This window comes from Sinocyclocheilus grahami, unplaced genomic scaffold (assembly GCF_001515645.1).
Source record: "Sinocyclocheilus grahami isolate Dianchi unplaced genomic scaffold, SAMN03320097.WGS_v1.1 scaffold918.1, whole genome shotgun sequence".
Classification (NCBI taxonomy): domain Eukaryota; kingdom Metazoa; phylum Chordata; class Actinopteri; order Cypriniformes; family Cyprinidae; genus Sinocyclocheilus; species Sinocyclocheilus grahami.
In genome coordinates, this window is record NW_015506097.1 from 133,444 (window position 1) to 156,073 (window position 22,630).

General features: G+C 32.9%; 1 protein-coding gene across 1 annotated transcript in view; it reads right to left on the bottom strand.

Annotated features, from left to right (window-relative positions):
* The window catches only part of LOC107564234 (disrupted in schizophrenia 1 protein-like), a 68,006-nt gene that overhangs the window by 17,186 nt on the left and 28,190 nt on the right, over positions 1–22,630 (bottom strand). The window contains exons 9-10 of the mRNA XM_016249249.1: positions 19,958–20,146; positions 6,440–6,500 (exon numbers count right to left, since the gene is read on the bottom strand). Of these exons, the coding sequence (XP_016104735.1) occupies positions 6,440–6,500; positions 19,958–20,146 (250 nt within the window). The remainder of the gene's footprint in view (positions 1–6,439; positions 6,501–19,957; positions 20,147–22,630) is intronic.

Here is a 22,630-nt window from a genome sequence, read left to right on the forward strand (position 1 = left end):
ATGCTGTGATCACAAGAAAATTAAGTCGTGATAACGAGAAAACAACTTTCGTTATGTCGAGATCACAAGAAAATTAAGTTGTGATAACGAGAAAACAACTTTCGTTATGTCGTGATCACGAGAAAACAACTTTCGTTATGTCGAGATCACAAGAAAATTAAGTCGTGATAACGAGAAAACAACTTTCGTTATGTCGAGATCACAAGAAAATTAAGTCGTGATAACGAGAAAACAACTTTCGTTATGTCGAGATCACCAGAAAATTAAGTCGTGATCATGAGAAAACAACTTTGTTATGTCGTGATCACGAGAAAACAACTTTCGTTATGTTGAGATCACAAGAAAATTAAGTCGTGATAACGAGAAAACAACTTTTGTTATGTCGTGATCACGAGAAAACAACTTTCGTTATGTCGAGATCACAAGAAAATGAAGTCGTGATAACGAGGAAAACAACTTTCGTTAGGTCGAGATCACAAGAAAATTAAGTCGTGATCATGAGAAAACTTTTGTTATGTCGAGATCACAAGAAAATTAAGTCGTGATAACGAGAAAACAACTTTCGTTATGTCGTGATCACGAGAAAACAACATTCGTTATGTTGTGATCACGAGAAAATTAAGTCGTGATAACGAGAAAACAACTTTTGTTATGTTGTGATCACGAGAAAACTACTGTCGTTATGTCGTTATCACGAGAAAACTACTGTCGTTATGTCGTTATCACGAGAAAACTACTGTCGTTATGTCGTTATCACGAGAAAACTACTGTCGTTATGTCGTTATCACGAGAAAACTACTGTCGTTATGTCGTTATCACGAGAAAACTACTGTCGTTATGTCGTTATCACGAGAAAACTACTGTCGTTATGTCGTTATCACGAGAAAACTACTGTCGTTATGTCGTTATCACGAGAAAACTACTGTCGTTATGTCGTTATCACGAGAAAACTACTGTCGTTATGTCGTTATCACGAGAAAACTACTGTCGTTATGTCGTTATCACGAGAAAACTACTGTCGTTATGTCGTTATCACGAGAAAACTACTGTCGTTATGTCGTTATCACGAGAAAACTACTGTCGTTATGTCGTTATCACGAGAAAACTACTGTCGTTATGTCGTTATCACGAGAAAACTACTGTCGTTATGTCGTTATCACGAGAAAACTACTGTCGTTATGTCGTTATCACGAGAAAACTACTGTCGTTATGTCGTTATCACGAGAAAACTACTTTCGTTATGTCGTGATCACGAGAAGATTAAGTTGTGATCACGAGAAAACAAGAAAGAAAAATATTAATAATCCATGGCCTCTTAGGACTTCCGTAGAAGAGACTTCTTTCAAAAACAGACCTCAAATGTTTGAACAGTAGATTATAAAAAAACTATTTCATGAGCTACTATTCAATCACAGCCCAAAACATGATAGTTAATAGTTGTAAAATATCACGTTTCAGCACATTTGAGAGCTCTTTCAATGCTAGAAGGTATCAAATTTAATGCCATGTCATTAGTGGTGTTCGCTGGCAGATTAATAACATCTCAGACTTACATTGGAGGAGGAACCACAATAGGCTGGGTTGGACTCTTTTGGCTTCAACTTCATATATGTTACTATATAGAGACACTAAAGCTCCCTGCTGTTTCATACAGTCCATGAAACTGTGAGAGCACACAGAGAGGATGATAATTACGATCTTCACACCTGGGTCTCTAGAGACAGACAGCTTCCTAAAGCGATAACGGACAATGCTGTACCCTCCCCAGAAAGCCTGCTTTGCTCCTCCTGGTGGTTTCATTCAGCTGCCACACAAAGCTACAGAGATTTAATTACATGTTTGTATTTGGTTCATGCATCATGAAGAGCTGAGAGGGTAAAATAAATGAGTATTAAGCTTAAGGATCTCTTCATGACTCACACTGGATTCCAATCAAATTTAACGTGCTAGAATGTTGCAAAAATGTTGGATTCCAATAAATTTTAACATGTTAGAATGTTTCTAAAATGTTGGATTCCAATAGAATTCAGGGTGTTAGAATGTTTCTAAAATGTTGGATTCCAATAGAATTCAGGGTGTTAGAATGTTGCTAAAATGTTGGATTGCAATAAATTTTGACGTGTTCCAGAATGTTTCTAAAATGTTGGATTCCAATAAAATTTGACGTGTTAGAATGTTGCTAAAATGTTGGATTCCAATTAATTTTAACATGTTAGAATGTTTCTAAAATGTTGGATTCCGATAGAATTTGACATGATAGAATTTTGATAAAATGCTGGATTCCAATAGAATTTGACATGGTAGAATGTTGCTAAAATGTTGGATTCCAGTTCATTTTGACATGTTAGAATGTTTCTAAAATGTTGGATTCCAATAGAATTTGACATGTTAGAATGTTTCTAAAATGTTGGATTCCAATAGAATTTGACATGCTAGAATGTTGGTAAAATGTTGGATTCCAATAGAATTTGATGTGTTAGAATGTTGCTAAAATTCTGGATTCCAATCAATTTTGATGTGTTAGAACAATGTTGCTAAACATTCACAGCACACATCACTGCTAGGTATAATAGAATTTAGTAAAAACTGAAATTTTTTTTAAGTGATACTTTGTCTAATGCTTAGTAAAGCAGACCCTTGGTGATTATGACCAGATAACATTTGGCTATAATTGATGTTTTAAAGGAAAGAAAATGATTGAAGGGACCACAAAAAAAAGACCAACAATCATCTCTCTGCATTTTCTGATATCTAACAGATGCAGTAATCTGATTGACAGGATCCTCCTGCAGGAAAAAGAGCTAGTGAATTCACAACCCACGCATAGGGAAAACTGGTCAATTACCTCAACGTCTACATGCACACAAACAGAGAGGAATCCCGATGGAGGGGGTGACGGGGAAAATGATACAGATAAACTGATTTTACCCCTCAAATGCCACAGCTGTTGCTTTGTAATGTCCTTGAGTGAGAGATACGCATGTGACAGTGGTGCTGGTGTTCAAAACTGCATTTATTTTATCAAAAACCCAGTAAAAACTGTAAACAGTATTAAACATTATTTGAATTTAAAATAACTGTTTTCTATGTGAATATTAAAAATGAATTAATTGCTGAGATCAAAGCTGTATTTTCAGCATCATTCCTCCAGTCTTCAGTGTCACATGATCTTCAGAAATCAGTATAATATGCTGATTTGCTGCTCGAGAAACATTTCTGATTATTATCAATGTTGAAAAGAGTTGTGCTGCTTCATATTTTTGTGGAAACTGTGATACATTTTATTTTTCATGATTATTTGATAAATAGAAACTTCTAAAAAACAGCATTTATTTGAAATAGAAGGTTTTGTAACATTATAACGGTCTTACCTGTTACCATTGATCAATTTAATGCATTTTTGCTGAAAAAAGTATTAATTTTCTCTTCTTTTTTTTTTAAATCTTAGTTACCCCAAACTTTTGAATCATAGTGTATATCATGGTTTCTACAAAAATATGAAGCAGCTCAACTGTTTTCAACATTGATAATAATAATAATAAATATTTCTTGATCAGCATATTATACTGATTTCTGAAGATCATGTGACACTGAAGACTGGAGCAATGGTGCTGAAAATTCAACTTTGATCACAGAAATAAATTACATTTAAAAAATATATTCATATAGAAAACAGTTATTTTGAATTGTAATAATATTTCAAAATTTTTACTGTATTTTTGATCAAATAAATACACCCTTGGTGAACAAAAGAGTATGGAAGTCCTAAGAGGCCATGGATTATAAATGTTTTTTCTTTCTTGTTTTGTCGTGATCACGACATAATTATCTTGTGACCTCGGCATAAGTTGTTTTTTTGTTTTTTAAACAAAAACAGGAATAAATTACATTTTAACATACATTCACACAGAAAACAGTTATTCTAAATGGCAATATTACTGTTTTTATTGTATTTTAGATCAAACAAATGCAGCATTGGTGAGCAGAAGAAACATTTCAAAAAATCGATTTATTCCAAACTTTTAGCTTATATATTCTGCATACTCTGCCTAATTTTAAAATTATTTTAATGTTAATAATAAGAATTAACATTTAAAAATATATATATATATATTTCCCATCGACCACAAAAATCAATTTAGGAAAACGTTCACATTATTTTTTCATACTTATAATGACCAGAGGATCCAAAATGACATAAAAGGTACTTTAATGCTGCTTTTTATGTAATAAAAAAAAAAAGTTTGACAGTGTCCGTCCTCATTTACTCTCATTGTATGAAAACAATCAGTGTGGACATTCTGAACAGAAGAAAGCAAGTCATGAGAGTGAGCGAATGGTATATTTTCATTTTTGGCCAAACTATTCCTTTAATACTCCCATTTGCAGAAAAATAAAATGAGGGAGAGTCCATTTATTTGAGCGCGGCTAACAAAAGAACCATGGCGGGGTTGAGTGCAACCGCCGGCTAATGCCTGCCTGCTTTCAGAGCCATCGCGGGCAGGTTTCCATGGTGAGTAACAAGGAGAACAATCACTCCGGCTAAAATAAAATTGAAGGAAAGTGAGAAGCGAGGGTTTCCGGAGAGAGTCCCGCACCGCGACCCCTCCTCTTCAACTCGTACAGTAATCACCTTGGCAACAGACAGCGCTTCTGGCATCCGAGCATGTGCTTTTGCTAAGGAGCGAACGGTAAACCATATGCCACACTTCCCTCCAGATGGCCGCCCATAGTGTTTTATTGAAATGTAATGAATGCTACATTTCTACGGTTGGGTACGGCTACTAATAACTCATTCAATTATGCCAATTTGTGTTGCATTTATGTCGAGAGCGAAGCTAAATAAAACCACGTCGCTTGTGGAGATATGCAGCTGGATTTCGCGGCGAAGGAAAGTCTGGCACTCGTTTAACCTTGCGTCTCCATTACTATGCATGAAATGTACAGCTTCTGGTCCTCCCATCATGTGGACTCAATATCACAAGGTCAGAAATAACAGGGCAGGATTGTGTTTTCATTTTCACATTAATTAAAACTTCTCAAATGGTTTTGCTTCAGGAGCCAGATTTTACACTGGACATCAAATGACGTCCAATAATTGTTTCTCATACAAAATTAAATAATAACGTCCTTAAATTATTAATAATGCATTAAACGGCATGAATATATTTATATATTTTTGCATTATATTTTTCAAGGATATCCAGGTTTAAATTTAAGAAAAATAGCAATTTGTATTTGTAATTATGATCATTATTATTATTAATATAATAAATAATAATAATAATTCTGACTTATATAACTAGTTGCAGTTGTTAGTTGCATTTAACTTATTTTTATATATATTTATATATTTTCAAGGAGATTCAGGTGTATCCAGTCTTATTTTAGTATTACTAGAATACTATTATAGTTTTTATTAATATTTTGAATTTGTTTTTATTTTTATATTTTAAATTTTCACTTTAATTTGAGTAATATTTAGTAATTTTTGTATTTTTTATTTCTGTTTCAGTTTTAGTTATTTTAGTACATCAAATTAAAATATGAAATGTTACTGGAGATGAAGATTAACATTCTTAAATAAGTGTTTCTTCATATATATATATATATGTACATAGTATACTATTTTATTTCAGTTAACATTTATTTTATTTTAAGTAACAAAATGTTTTTTTATAGATCTAATATTAGTTTTAGTTTTAGGTAACTATAGGTTTATCTAAAAATTAATTTATATAAAAAAATAACATCAAAATCATCATCATTACTAATAACAATAGTAATAATTCTGACTGCATGATTATATAATTAGTTAAAGCTGATATTGCTTTTAGCATTAATTTTAAATATGTATATATTTTTGAATTATATATTTCAAGGATATCAATGTTTATCTAAAAATCTATAAATAATAATAATAATAATAATCATTATTTTTATTATTAAATCATATTATTTTGGATAAACCCACCCCTAAATGTAATATATATATATATATATATATATATATATATTTTTTTTTTTATTATTAAATAAAATGATCGGTCTCTTCTCGGTGGTTCTTGTCCAGAAAAAGCTGCAAGTGGCTCTAGAGCTCTAAAAATCATTAAACACACCAAAAATGAGCCAAGAGTGCTCAAAACAAATACATTTTTCTAGCGAAACTATTTATTGAAGTGGCAGTCCACATCTTCATTTTTTTTCATCTCATTTGGTTAATTTTGAGACGTCACTTTGGACAGATGAAGACCAGCTCATCAGGAACAGACTGATGCAGTCAGCGCAGACCTGAATGATTTAATACACTGAAACATCCAGAGAGACAGAACTGAAATAAGGCCAGACAGTGTGAACTGTTTAAATAATAAGGAAAAACCACCCGAGGGACGAGAAGAGGGGCTGTTTGTGTGAAAGAGAGATGAGAAATATTCATTACCTGTGAAGTCTGTCCTCCAGAAGCTCAATATACTTCAGAGTGCTCTCCTTTAAACTGCGCTCTGTTGAGGAGGAAAACATCATGTACATCAGAGAGATACTGGCGTATACATATTCATGTCCGGGCATATACTAGATGAAACTCACGAAAACATGTCCAGGCTACGTTTCAATGACAATTACGTCTTTAAAAATTAAATGTGTGGACATTTAATATTTTATTGTCCTTGTAATTCACAGTGATGATTGTCATTATTGCACCAATTTTTTTAAATATCAATATATATCAAATATATATATATATATATACACAGCATATATTTATATGGTTTTGTTCTTCTATCTTCCTTTTTATATTAAATGTGTGTGTGTGTGTGTGTGTGTGTGTGTGTGTGTGCGCGCGCACACACACACACACACACATTTAATATAAAAAGGAAGATAGAAGAACAAAACCATATAAATATATGCTGTGTATATATATATATATACACAGCATATATTTATATGGTTTTGTTCTTCTATCTTCCTTTTTATATTAAATGTGTGTGTGTGTGTGTGTGCGCGCGCACACACACACACACACACATTTAATATAAAAAGGAAGATAGAAGAACAAAACCATATAAATATATGCTGTGTATATATATATATATACACAGCATATATTTATATGGTTTTGTTCTTCTATCTTCCTTTTTATATTAAATGTGTGTGTGTGTGTGTGTGTGTGTGTGTGTGTGTGTAAGAAACATTTTCTTCATGCAGGTTGCTGTCTGAAATGCTTTTCCGCTGCTATTTAATTAACAGGATAAATCGGTTCTGATCATCGGCTGTTTTTAAATAACTGGCCGATAGTGCAGATAATTGCTTTTATTGGCCGATATACTGTATATACATACATACGTGTGTGTGTGTATATATATATATATACAGTATATATATATATATATATATATATATATATACATACACACACGTGCAAAAAAGAAAAGAAAAAACAAAAAAACTTAATGATCCTAAAAACTAGGTTTAATTAGTTTTAAGATTTAATTTCTTGCTTTTTTTTTTACTTCGGATTTTTGGATGAAATCACCTGAATAAATTTCTTACATGTAGCATTCACTCTTATACACAATCATCAATATTCACAATCACTGCATGTTAATGTCAAACATTGAGTCAGTCACTATTATGCACGTATGTGTCTTGATTTAACAGTGTTAAAGCACAATCTCCACTGAACAGCATGTGGCTCTCTGTGTTGACTAAGAGTGTGCACAACTCCAACACCACACACAGACCTCAAAACCCACACACAGAGAAAATCTGGGCATTTTAGCCCCGATTCAGTCTGAACCTGATCTCATGACAGACATGAATTCAGATTCAATCACTGAAATGTGCTGTAATACGGCCCACTGGTCCATATACGTCACCCTCGTTCCTCAATTAGAGCCACAGACGAGCTAGTCAACGTGTTTATAGTGTGAGATGCTGTTTGCAACAGACAGCAGAGATGAAAGTATCTCTGTGATAGTGGCACATAGTGAAGAAGTGCTGCATGCTTTTGGGGGTTTTTTGGACAGTAGATCATGCAGCAATCTGTTAACCATCAGAGAGTGGAAAATAGTGTGAGGACGCAAATATAACGCTGTTGGAGTCACGGCCTAGCAGTCTGTGCACATGCACCAGCCGTGGTGCTCACATGGGAGCTGCAGGTTCAAATCCAGCCCGTGACAGTCTTGATAATCAAATGTGAGTGAAAAATGAGTGAAAAAACTTTGCAAGTTTTAAAAACAAAGACCTGCACAAATAAAGTTTATTAAATGTTAGTATCATTGAAATGCTACTCTTATTTTTATTATTATTTTGAATGTTTATATTTTTATATTTTGTGATTAAATTTAAATTTGAGTTAGTTTCAGTATTTTTTTGTTTTTGCCATTTGTATTAGTTTTTTAAGTGTATATATATATATATATATAAACATTACAATATAACATTTCTGTAATCTATATAACCTACCAGTCAGCAGTTTTTGAACAGTAAGATATTTAATGTTTTATAAAGAAGTATCTTCTGCTCACCAAGCCTGCATTTATTTGATAGTGTGTGTGTGTGTGTGTGTGTGTGTGTGTGTTTTTGTTCATTTTTATTTTAGTTTATTTTTTTGTTATTTTAGTACTTCAAGTTAAATAAAAAAAGTTAAACTAAATGAAAATGATAAATGTTGCTGCAATAAAATTAATTTTAACATTTAAAGCAAAAACATGTCCATACAGGACAAACCTGTGCAATCTCAAAATAAATTATGTATCATTATTTTACTTAATTAAACGGGCACACATTCCACTGCAAAACATGTGTTTTGTTCTGTTCACATTGATATTTTATGTTTATGAACTAATATATCAATACATATGAATAATAGGATCGTTCAATATTGGATTTTGCTGATATGACAATAATGTGCATAAAAAAGCATAAATGCAGATTTAAATGCCAGATACCATTTGTTGTGTAACCAAAATACAAATAATATCCAGAATAATTATAAACAAGCCTCAAATTCTCTGGGACTCTTATTTTGAAATGCCAACGCTTTGCTTCTTCCAGCTGCTCATTTAAAAAGATGAGGGGAAAATATGCACTCTTGCAACATATTACAACATAAAAACCATGAATAAACACTGTCATGATTCATCAAAAGTGGACCATAAGCAAGCAGAGCTCATATTTATGTAGTTTAAACATTGCCTTTTGAAGTTTAATAATCAAATCAGGCCGTATCACGATTTCTGTTTTTCCGTCCCAAAATGTAAAATGATAATTAAGACATTTCTTATACCATTTCAAGATATTTAAACCTTTTTATGACCTTAAGTTTGATCAAACTGAATTAAGACCCTGATCAAATGTTAAAAAGATACTAATTTGAACCTAAAATGGAAGGTCAAGTTGAGCGATTTGCATCATGCAGTATAACATACAAAGTGCTCTTTGCTGTTGTATATTGCACATTTTTGCAAACAATATTCCATGCAAACCACATTTACATACTGTATACAGTATTCATACTGCAGAAATAGTATGAGCAGTGAAATTACTTCATTAATTAGCACTTTTCTGACAACTTGAGAATGAAACTATCGTCCATTGTAGTGTGAACACAAACAGAAACATCCTGCTAATGCATCTGAAGGACGCTCATGAGCTAACGATCGCAAAAAGTGCATGCATTTATTCAGAGAAAGCTGGTAATTATTTGCCATGTGTAAAAGAACACAAAGCCTCTTTTACAGCAATAATAGGCCTCAAAAGCAGATGCTACACCTGCGGCCGTGTGTTTCGCTGCAGATGCTGATGCGTGGGCATGAAATGCTGGTGCATTAAGAGGAAATAGCCTGTCGTTTTAATTGAGTCAGAGGAGACGGCTGTGATTAATGGGCCTCTGTCGGAGTTTCTGAGTTTCAGCACAACAGCATGGAGAGAGATGCACAAAAGCATCTTAGTCAGCACTTATAGACGCACAGACTGTTGTCATGGTTACAAGGAGCATCCAAACTTGACCTCCTGAGCACTAACCATGAGCATAACCAGGTGTGCTGTTAGTGCTGTTTGACAATAATGAGCTTTGAATTCAAAGCAATATACTAAACTAGTAGCAAAAAGGGAATTGCGTGACCTTTTGAGGTATTTTCAAGAACAATATAGTACTAGTGATACTTTGCGTCAGGGTTATTATTATTATTAACTAAAACTAAAACCATAAATAAAATTGTTACTTGAAATAAAATAGATGTTAACGGAAAAAAAAAAATTTGTTGCAACTTGGCCAGGAGCTGAAATATTATTTAATTAATTTATTTATTTATTTTTATTTATTTTTCGTTTGTATTCAATCCAATTTTCATTTTAACTTTAAATATGAAAATTACAAAAACTTAAATAAAATGAATAAAAAAACTATATAGATGTTAAAAAAAACATTAAATGACAAAAACACACAAAAATATATAAATTTAAATATTAAATTTAAATTAAAATTAAAACACAAAATATAAAATGAAAACCATTTCAAATTATTTATTAAATAACTACATATACGTTAAAAAAACTAATAAAATTGGGGGGGAAACACACACCAAAAGATTACATTAAAAATTTTGATTAAAAATATTACATATTAAATATTTAATTACACAAAACATTTTTTTTTAAATATGAATGAACAACTATATCGATGTTTAAAAAAATAAATAAAAAATAAAAATGACAAAAACATACAAATTTACCAAAGCCTTACCTTAAATTAAAATTAAACCACACAATTTAAAATTATATATTAATTCAAAATATTAATAAAAACTACAGACGTTTAAAAAAAACAAATAAACTAAATTACAAAAACACAAAAATGACCAAAACCTTCAGATTAAAATGAAATGCCAAATATAAAAATAAAAACTATTATTATATAATAAATATATTAATAAAAACGATAATATTATATAAATAATACTAAAATAACACTGCTTTACATCCCCACTAATTTCCTGGCAAACTAAAGGAGGAAACAGCACACAGCGAGTCTCGTCAATAAGAAATGAAAGGTCTGTCACTTCAGGAGTGGCGAGCACAAAAAGAGATGCATTAGAGTTTATTTTGGTGAGTGAATCTTTGCAGAAACCCAGAGATGAAGCACAGCAAACACACACACACACAAAGCCTCATTTCTGAAAGCCTCCCGTGACCTGCTCACATTCTCCGCTCCATTTACTCCTCCTCTAATTATATCTCGTCCTATGGACAAAACACTTCACCCAACAACGAGGCACCTTCATAGAGGTATCTGAGTGAAGCAGGAGCACTACAGCATTAATGGATGTAAACAGTATCATATGCGTCTCGTCTGAAACAGCGAGTCCTCTCAACTCGCACCTTCAGCAGTCACTACAGATGCTACTACGGTACTGCACCACGGTACTCACTGATGAGGTACATTATACAGCTTTTGAATAGACATTTCTAAAGCAATAAACATGAATAAAGTTCTTCTGCACCCTAAAAAGAGCATTTTCTACACTCTCTCTTAGGCCATTGTTGCCAGCTAGTGCAACAAGCTTTAAAGGGGACATCGGATGCCCATTTTTTTATCTTCATGAAATGTCTGCAACATACTTTGGTTAAAATTCCTTAATGGTCGTGTAAAACAACACCCTCTTTACGTGAGCAATAAACCAGAGGCCTGAACAATATGATGTCACACTGCTCAGAAAATCAAAATGGCTTGATAATTGAGACGGTTTAGGTTTTTGGGGGATTTAAAAAAAAAAAGGAGTGAATGGATTTTTATCATTGTAGGCATGTAAAAGTCAATTTTCCATCCGATGTCCCCTTTAACAACATTAAGACTTTTCCATACATAAATTGTCTTATCCAGGGTGACTATATGTCATTTATGCATCATCTGCAAGCTGAATAAATAAGCTTTGCATTGATGTATGGTTTGTTAGAATAGGACAATATTTGGTTGAGATACAACTATTTGAAAATCTGGAATCTGAGGGTGCAAAAAAATCTAAATATTGAGAAAATCATCTTTAAAGTTGTTCAAATGAAGTTCTTAGCAATGCATATTACTAATCAAAAATTAAGTTTTGATATATTTACGGTAGGAAATTTACTAAATATCTTCATGGAACATGATCTTTACTTAATATCCTAATGATTTTTGGCATAAAAGAAAAATCTATAATTCTGACCCATGCAATGTATTTTTGGCTATTGCTACAAATATCCCCCAGATATATAGATAGATAACTAACTTGTAAGACTAGTCTAAGCATTTTACACAAGCAGCCAGCTCATGTTAGTATGGAAGTTTATTTCCGCCACGGAAAAAAAATATTCAGAAGGTAATTGTGACTTTTTATCTCACAATTCAGACTTTTTTCCCTGAGATTATATTTCACAATTTTTTTTCCTCAAGTGTATATCTGCAATTCTGACTTTTTCTCAGAAATGCGATTTTATGTCTTTTATATTCGATAATATGAATTATCCTGCAAGAGGCTTCATTTTTAACATTAATGAAAACCATTCTATCTAGACACAATTTTTTTTTATTGAAAATCGGTATAAATTGTGACCCTGGACCACAAAACCAGTCATAAGGCTACATTTTTCAAAATTGAGATTTATACATCACATGAAAGCTGAATAGTTTTCCATTGATGTATGGTTTGTTAGGATAGGACAATATTTGGCTGAGATACAACAATTTGAAAATCTGGAATCTGAGGGCGCAAAAAAATCTAAATATTGAGAAATTCATCTTTAAAGTTGTTCAAATGAAGTTTTTAGCCATGCATATGACAAGTTTTGATATATTTACGGTAAGAAATTTACAAAATATCTTCATGGAACATGATCTTTACTTAATATCCTAATGATTTTTGGCATAAAAGAAAAATGTATAATTTTGACCCATACAATGTATTGTTGGCTATTGCTACAAATATCCCCCAGCGACTTAACACTGCTTTTGTGCGCCAGGCTCACAATTAAAGTGCCCCTATTATGCTATTTGAAAGGTTCATAATTTGGTTCTGTGAGTCCCCAACAGGTTTACATGCATGCAAGGTCAAAAAACACTTTCATTTTCTTATAATATGCATTTAATTTTACGTTATTTCTCAACGACTCTCAAATGATTCATTCGAAGATTCATCTTTCCAAACTCCTCCTTTGCATAATGTTACTCTGCTCTGATTGGTCCGATGACCCTGTTGTGATTGGTCTACTGCGCACAGCGCATGTCAGAAAAGGAACGACTCGGTTCAGCGGTTCAGAGTCGATTCTTTCTTTTGAGACAAAATAACTTTATTTATGATGCACTTTCAGCTTTACAACTTTGCAGACTGTTTACATTCACATACAGCTGCATTACACACTGCATGAAATGTCATTTTCAAAAATCCATAATAGAGGCACTTTAATTCAGTGTAAGAATACTGTCATAATGGACCAATACTTATTGTATAAATAAACATGTATTTATTTGTTTGTTTGTTTTATATTAACTAATATTAATACAATAGTACATACAATTTCTTCATGCAAAATATGACTTCATCTTTTTTACATGAATGAAAACCATCCTATGCACACACATTTTTTTATTTAAAATAAGCATGAATTTAATTGTACAAATACTGCCATAATGTATACTTCAGAATCTATTTATTTAATTGTATATTCAATAATGTTAATTATCATACAATAGGCATACTTTTCTTCATGCAAAATATAATTTCTTCTTTTTCATGAATTAAAACCATTCTATGCAGACACACAATTTTTTTTTTATAAATAAGCATGAATTAAATTAATTGTACAAATACGGTCATAATGCATACTTCAGAATCTATTAATTTATTTAATTTTATGTTCACAAATATGAATTATCATACAATAGGCTTCATTTTCTTCATGCAAATTATAATTTCTTCTTTTTTTCTTTTTGTCTCTGAGGTGCAATATGATCTAGACATGCTGTTGACATGTTTTGTGAAATTCACCCGGTGTTTAATGCTTACAAACTGAAAGGATGTCGAAATGTCTGGCTCATGTCACTGGTGTAAATGAACTGGTCTGGTATCATCTGACTAGTTGCCGATAATAACTACATGCACATTAAGAAGAATTCACAGGTCTGGTATCATCTGACCTGTTGGCGATAATAACCAGATGCACATTAAAACCTTCTCCGCTTGGCTCTGGCGTCCCGTGAGGATATGCAGGATGGAGATTGCGGGAGATGGTCTGTCATTTATTCGGTTCCCTACACGTCCAACGACAGGAGGAGACGGCAGCTGACAGCCAACGGGAATCAGGCCAGCCGTTAGAGGGATTACACTCGTCTGCTTAATTTGACACACACACATTTTGCTCAACAAAGAGTTTGGCTGGTCTGCGTCTTTGTGTCGGGATGAGAGATTGTGAGCTAATGATAGCCTGAGCGTTGATGCTAAATATGCAAAGCGGGCGAATATGATACAGAACACAAAAGATCTTTGACATGAACGGGCTGCTCCTGCTATAGGCTCTTATTAGCCTGTCTTCCCACTCGTGTAATAACATGCTGACACATGTATTTGCCACATAACTGCCATCAAATCACTGTTTCGGGCATAAGGAAAAGGGTTTGCGTGCATCACTTGTCACGTGGGGGTTTTAGTTTGCTGTTGGGTTTGTGCTTGCATAATTAAGAATGTATTTACTCATATTAAATGGTATTTTTAAAATGCTTGTGCAGAAACAAAGAGCTGTTATCATGATCTCACCCTCAGAAAACAAATACTAAATGGAGCGGAAAAAGCTCAAACTTCAGGGACCAAACCGTGATTCGTAAGAAATGCTAACTTGCGGTGAAGATTTGTTTTTGACTTGGCAAAAGGATTTGAATATTTGCACACATTTGTTCAACTTGCTATGGTGGTGCCATGTTATTTTCATTTACCATCACTGTACCACATCCAGAGATGATCAGTGTATGTTAATCGATGTCTCTAACATACGGAAACGTATTTCTGCCACTGAATAAAAATATTAATATATCATTTTTATAAAAAAAAATACACTTTTTTTAAATTTAAAAGTTTATAAAAGTATACTTTTTATCTCACAATTCTGACCTTTTTCAGACTTTTCTTCTTAGAATTGTATGGTTGTATTTATGTGATATTTGCATTATTTGTAATTGAGTTTTTGCCATGAAAATAGCCCCAGATGCTGAGATGGCATTAAATCAAATAGAATTTTGGAAAAAATCAATTGAATTTCAAGACATAAACTCGCATTTCTGTGAGAGAAAGTCAGAACTGCACGCTTTTGTAAAAATGTTTAATTGCATAAAATTGCACAAATTGCTCCGAAAAAAGTTTTTTTAATATATATTATATTATATTTCTTCATTCTCTTTATGCACATATTAAAATATTATGCATATATTACAAACATATTTTTAATATAATATATTAATATATAATTCAACATAATCAATAATAATAGAGCTGCTGCATATTATACTTATACAATAAGGATTCACTATCAAGGGACAATTTATAGTGTTATTTGCCTGAAAGCACGATTCAGAGAGACACTGACAGCAGATGTGAGGAACAGAGATGTCCTCTCTATAGAAATCAATACTGAAACCTAGAAAACTAGAGAAAGCATCTGCATTTCCAGCTGAGACGTCTCTGGATCTCCATGAAGAAATGGTTCCCCCCTGTGTCAGCAGAAATAAAGTGGTCTTAATTAATGCCGGACGTCTGTGCTGCGTGTTACTCACCGTACTGGGCTTCTCTCTCCTGCAGCTCCAGTTTGATCTGGTTGTGTTGCTCCTTCACGCGGCTCAGTAAAGTTGTTCAAATGAAGTTCTTAGCAATGCATATTACTAATCAAAAATTAAGTTTTGATATATTTACGGTAGGAAATTTACTAAATATCTTCATGGAACATGATCTTTACTTAATATCCTAATGATTTTTGGCATAAAAGAAAAATCTATAATTCTGACCCATGCAATGTATTTTTGGCTATTGCTACAAATATCCCCCAGATATATAGATAGATAACTAACTTGTAAGACTAGTCTAAGCATTTTACACAAGCAGCCAGCTCATGTTAGTATGGAAGTTTATTTCCGCCACGGAAAAAAAATATTCAGAAGGTAATTGTGACTTTTTATCTCACAATTCAGACTTTTTTCCCTGAGTTTATATTTCACAATTTTTTTTCCTCAAGTGTATATCTGCAATTCTGACTTTTTCTCAGAAATGCGATTTTATGTATTTTATATTCGATAATATGAATGATCCTGCAAGAGGCTTCATTTTTAACATTAATGAAAATCATTCTATCTAGACACAATTTTTTTGATTGAAAATCGGTATAAATTGTGACCCTGGACCACAAAACCAGTCATAAGGCTAAATTTTCCAAAATTGAGATTTATACATCACATGAAAGCTGAATAGTTTTCCATTGATGTATGGTTTGTTAGGATCTGACAATATTTGGCTGAGATACAACTATTTGAAAATCTGGAATCTGAGGGCGCAAAAAAATCTAAATATTGAGAAATTCATCTTTAAAGTTGTTCAAATGAAGTTTTTAGCCATGCATATGACAAGTTTTGATATATTTACGGTAAGAAATTTACAAAATATCTTCATGGAACATGATCTTTACTTAATATCCTAATGATTTTTGGCATAAAAGAAAAATGTATAATTTTGACCCATACAATGTATTGTTGGCTATTGCTACAAATATCCCCCAGCGACTTAACACTGCTTTTGTGCGCCAGGCTCACAATTAAAGTGCCCCTATTATGCTATTTGAAAGGTTCATAATTTGGTTCTGTGAGTCCCCAACAGGTTTACATGCATGCAAGGTCAAAAAACACTTTCATTTTCTTATAATATGCATTTAATTTTACGTTATTTCTCAACGACTCTCAAATGATTCATTCGAAGATTCATCTTTCCAAACTCCTCCTTTGCATAATGTTACTCTGCTCTGATTGGTCCGATGACCCTGTTGTGATTGGTCTACTGCGCACAGCGCATGTCAGAAAAGGAACGACTCGGTTCAGCGGTTCAGAGTCGATTCTTTCTTTTGAGACAAAATAACTTTATTTATGATGCACTTTCAGCTTTACAACTTTGCAGACTGTTTACATTCACATACAGCTGCATTACACACTGCATGAAATGTCATTTTCAAAAATCCATAATAGAGGCACTTTAATTCAGTGTAAGAATACTGTCATAATGGACCAATACTTATTGTATAAATAAACATGTATTTATTTGTTTGTTTGTTTTATATTAACTAATATTAATACAATAGTACATACAATTTCTTCATGCAAAATATGACTTCATCTTTTTTACATGAATGAAAACCATCCTATGCACACACATTTTTTTATTTAAAATAAGCATGAATTTAATTGTACAAATACTGCCATAATGTATACTTCAGAATCTATTTATTTAATTGTATATTCAATAATGTTAATTATCATACAATAGGCATACTTTTCTTCATGCAAAATATAATTTCTTCTTTTTCATGAATTAAAACCATTCTATGCAGACACACAATTTTTTTTTTATAAATAAGCATGAATTAAATTAATTGTACAAATACGGTCATAATGCATACTTCAGAATCTATTAATTTATTTAATTTTATGTTCACAAATATGAATTATCATACAATAGGCTTCATTTTCTTCATGCAAATTATAATTTCTTCTTTTTTTCTTTTTGTCTCTGAGGTGCAATATGATCTAGACATGCTGTTGACATGTTTTGTGAAATTCACCCGGTGTTTAATGCTTACAAACTGAAAGGATGTCGAAATGTCTGGCTCATGTCACTGGTGTAAATGAACTGGTCTGGTATCATCTGACTAGTTGCCGATAATAACTACATGCACATTAAGAAGAATTCACAGGTCTGGTATCATCTGACCTGTTGGCGATAATAACCAGATGCACATTAAAACCTTCTCCGCTTGGCTCTGGCGTCCCGTGAGGATATGCAGGATGGAGATTGCGGGAGATGGTCTGTCATTTATTCGGTTCCCTACACGTCCAACGACAGGAGGAGACGGCAGCTGACAGCCAACGGGAATCAGGCCAGCCGTTAGAGGGATTACACTCGTCTGCTTAATTTGACACACACACATTTTGCTCAACAAAGAGTTTGGCTGGTCTGCGTCTTTGTGTCGGGATGAGAGATTGTGAGCTAATGATAGCCTGAGCGTTGATGCTAAATATGCAAAGCGGGCGAATATGATACAGAACACAAAAGATCTTTGACATGAACGGGCTGCTCCTGCTATAGGCTCTTATTAGCCTGTCTTCCCACTCGTGTAATAACATGCTGACACATGTATTTGCCACATAACTGCCATCAAATCACTGTTTCGGGCATAAGGAAAAGGGTTTGCGTGCATCACTTGTCACGTGGGGGTTTTAGTTTGCTGTTGGGTTTGTGCTTGCATAATTAAGAATGTATTTACTCATATTAAATGGTATTTTTAAAATGCTTGTGCAGAAACAAAGAGCTGTTATCATGATCTCACCCTCAGAAAACAAATACTAAATGGAGCGGAAAAAGCTCAAACTTCAGGGACCAAACCGTGATTCGTAAGAAATGCTAACTTGCGGTGAAGATTTGTTTTTGACTTGGCAAAAGGATTTGAATATTTGCACACATTTGTTCAACTTGCTATGGTGGTGCCATGTTATTTTCATTTACCATCACTGTACCACATCCAGAGATGATCAGTGTATGTTAATCGATGTCTCTAACATACGGAAACGTATTTCTGCCACTGAATAAAAATATTAATATATCATTTTTATAAAAAAAAATACACTTTTTTTAAATTTAAAAGTTTATAAAAGTATACTTTTTATCTCACAATTCTGACCTTTTTCAGACTTTTCTTCTTAGAATTGTATGGTTGTATTTATGTGATATTTGCATTATTTGTAATTGAGTTTTTGCCATGAAAATAGCCCCAGATGCTGAGATGGCATTAAATCAAATAGAATTTTGGAAAAAATCAATTGAATTTCAAGACATAAACTCGCATTTCTGTGAGAGAAAGTCAGAACTGCAAGATATAAACTCCCAGAAAAATATAAATAAATAAATTCTGAAGTATTCATACATTATAGCAGAATTGAATTGAATTCGTTGATTTAAAAATAAATAAATAAATAATAAATCATGTATCTGGATAGGATGATTTTCATTAATGTGATAAAAGTAAAAAAATTTATTTAAAAAAAGCCTTCTGCAGAATAACTAACATTATTTAAATCAAAAAGCTAAATTAATAATTCCGAAGTATTCATACATTATAATAATATTTGTACACTGAATTTAATTCACGCTGATTTTAAATAAAGTGTGTGTCTGGATAGGATGATTTTAATTAATGTATTACATTAACACGCTTTTGTAAAAATGTTTAATTGCATAAAATTGCACAAATTGCTCCGAAAAAAGTTTTTTTAATATATATTATATTATATTTCTTCATTCTCTTTATGCACATATTAAAATATTATGCATATATTACAAACATATTTTTAATATAATATATTAATATATAATTCAACATAATCAATAATAATAGAGCTGCTGCATATTATACTTATACAATAAGGATTCACTATCAAGGGACAATTTATAGTGTTATTTGCCTGAAAGCACGATTCAGAGAGACACTGACAGCAGATGTGAGGAACAGAGATGTCCTCTCTATAGAAATCAATACTGAAACCTAGAAAACTAGAGAAAGCATCTGCATTTCCAGCTGAGACGTCTCTGGATCTCCATGAAGAAATGGTTCCCCCCTGTGTCAGCAGAAATAAAGTGGTCTTAATTAATGCCGGACGTCTGTGCTGCGTGTTACTCACCGTACTGGGCTTCTCTCTCCTGCAGCTCCAGTTTGATCTGGTTGTGTTGCTCCTTCACGCGGCTCAGATCCCGTCCACTTCCTGCGCTCAGTGCCTGCAGCTTCCTCTTCAGCCCCTCCAGACGATCTCTCTCGCCGTACGCGCTCCTGATTTCTGCCTTCAGTTCCTTCGCGCTGCTGAAGTCATTTCCTGCGGCGAGAACCAAACACAGAAGCAGAATATTAGATGAAAAACAGCAAAACTATTCGCTGAAACATTAAAGCTTCAGAAAGCCACCAGAAATAATAGAACTCTTTATACTGCATACTGTTTTCAGCATACTATGATTTGACATACTAAAAAACTCGCATACTAAATAATACAGATATCATGCAATTTAAGAATTCTGAGCAGTCTGAGATTTAAAAGAGACACCGTCAAATCTTTACTACATTTTTTTATTTTCAAGCTGTTAGGTGGTTGCCAGGGTGTTGCTATACAGTTGCTAGGTTGTAGCTAAGTATTTCTAAGTGCTATTTGGAGTTGTATGCAAAAGATTAATACTTAGGGTTTGGGGAAGTATACAGTATGTAATAGTTATAGTGATGCTTGACTTAGTAAACATGATTAATTACGAAATAAATGTATACTAGTGTTCAAAACGTTGGGGTTAGTAGGATTTTTTTTGGAAAAATTAATTTTTTCATTCAGCAAGGATGCATTAAATTGATTAAAAGTGACAGTAAACATTATGTTACAAAAGATTTCTATTTCAAATAAATGCTGTTCTTTTGAACTTTCTGTTCATCAGAGAATCCTGAAAAATAAAACGTATCACGGTTTCCGCAAAAAAACATTAAGCAGCACAAGCACAGAATAAAAAAATAAAAAGGTAACTTACTTTTTATCTCATCATTCTGACTTTCAAAATAATAAAACAGATAACTACAACTTTTTAAGAGAACTTTAAATGAAATAATAAACTAAACTAACATAAAAAATCTTAAATACATTAGTGCCAGATAAACTTTTTGTTAAGAGAACCTAAAATAAAATAAATAAAATAGAATAAAAAAAAAGGTTTTTGTTTTTTTCAGAATTCCGAGTTTATATCTCACAAGTCAGAATAGTGAGATAAAACCTTTTTTTTTTATTCCGTTGTAGAAATAAGCCTCCATAGTTTTCAACATTGATAATATGATAAAAAGTACCACAGATTCAAAAAAACAAAAAAAAACAATATTAAGCAGCACAGCTGTTTTCAACATTGATAATAATCAGAAATGTGTCTTGAGCAGCAAATCAGCATATTAGAATGATTTCTGAAGGATCATGTGACACTGAAGACTGGAGTAATGATGCTGAAAATCAGCTTTGAACACAGAAATAAATTACATTTGAACAGATATTTAAATAAAATACAGCTATTTTGAATTGTAATAATATTTCACAATTTTACTAAATTTATCATCAAATAAATGCAGCCTTGGTGAGCAGAAGAGACTTCTTTTTAAAAAATATTAAGCTTCTTACTGAACGCTACACTCTTAAAAATAAAGGTGCTTCAAAAGGTTCTTCAAGCGATGCCATAGAAGAACCATTTTTGGTTCCACAAAGAAGCATTCAGTCAAAGGTTCTTTAAAGAACCATCTCTTTCTTACCTTTTTATAATCTGAAGAATCTTCTTTTGCCCCAAAGAAGCTTTTGTGAAACAGAAAGGTTCTTCAGATGTTAAAGGTTCTTTATGGAACCATTTAGACAAAAAGGTTCTTCTATGGCATCGTGAAGCACCTTTATTTTTAAGAGTGTAGTGTGTAGGCAGTACTTAAGCATCCCAGTGGAGGAAGGCTGTACTCTTTGAGCCTGTCAGTCTGTATTGGCTAGTGCTGTCGAGCACAAAGTGACAGTGACATTTGAAACAGCCGCAGGAGGCGACGGGTTCAGATGAGCACAGAAAGAGCGCAGAGGTACCTGAGATGGCCACGAGCTTCGCCTCATGAAGGGCCAGCAGCTGTGCTTCACTCTCGCTGACCTTCCGGCGCAGACTAGAGCCCAGTCTCTGACCCATCACCACCTGAACCACGAGAAACAGAGATTATAAACCTGGAGGAAAAGAGCAGTCACTCAACTTACTGAGGTTAAAGTGAGTTCAAATAAACTAAATGTGACATTTTTCATTTCCTCCATCATTAGGTCATCACATTTCACATCATCTCTCATCTTCAGATGCTGAAAATCAGCTTTGAACACAGAAATAAATTAAATTTGAACAGATATTTAAATAAAATACAGCTATTTTGAATTGTAATAATATTTCACAATTTTACTAAATTTATCATCAAATAAATGCAGCCTTGGTGAGCAGAAGAGACTTCTTTTAAAAAATATTAAGCATTCTTACTGAACGCTACACTCTTAAAAATAAAGGTGCTTCAAAAGGTTCCTCAAGCGATGCCATAGAAGAACCATTTTTGGTTCCACAAAGAAGCATTCAGTCAAAGGTTCTTTAAAGAACCATCTCTTTCTTACCTTTTTATAATCTGAAGAATCTTCTTTTGCCCCAAAGAAGCTTTTGTGAAACAGAAAGGTTCTTCAGATGTTAAAGGTTCTTTATGGAACCATTTAGACAAAAAGGTTCTTCTATGGCATCGTGAAGCACCTTTATTTTTAAGAGTGTAGTGTGTAGGCAGTACT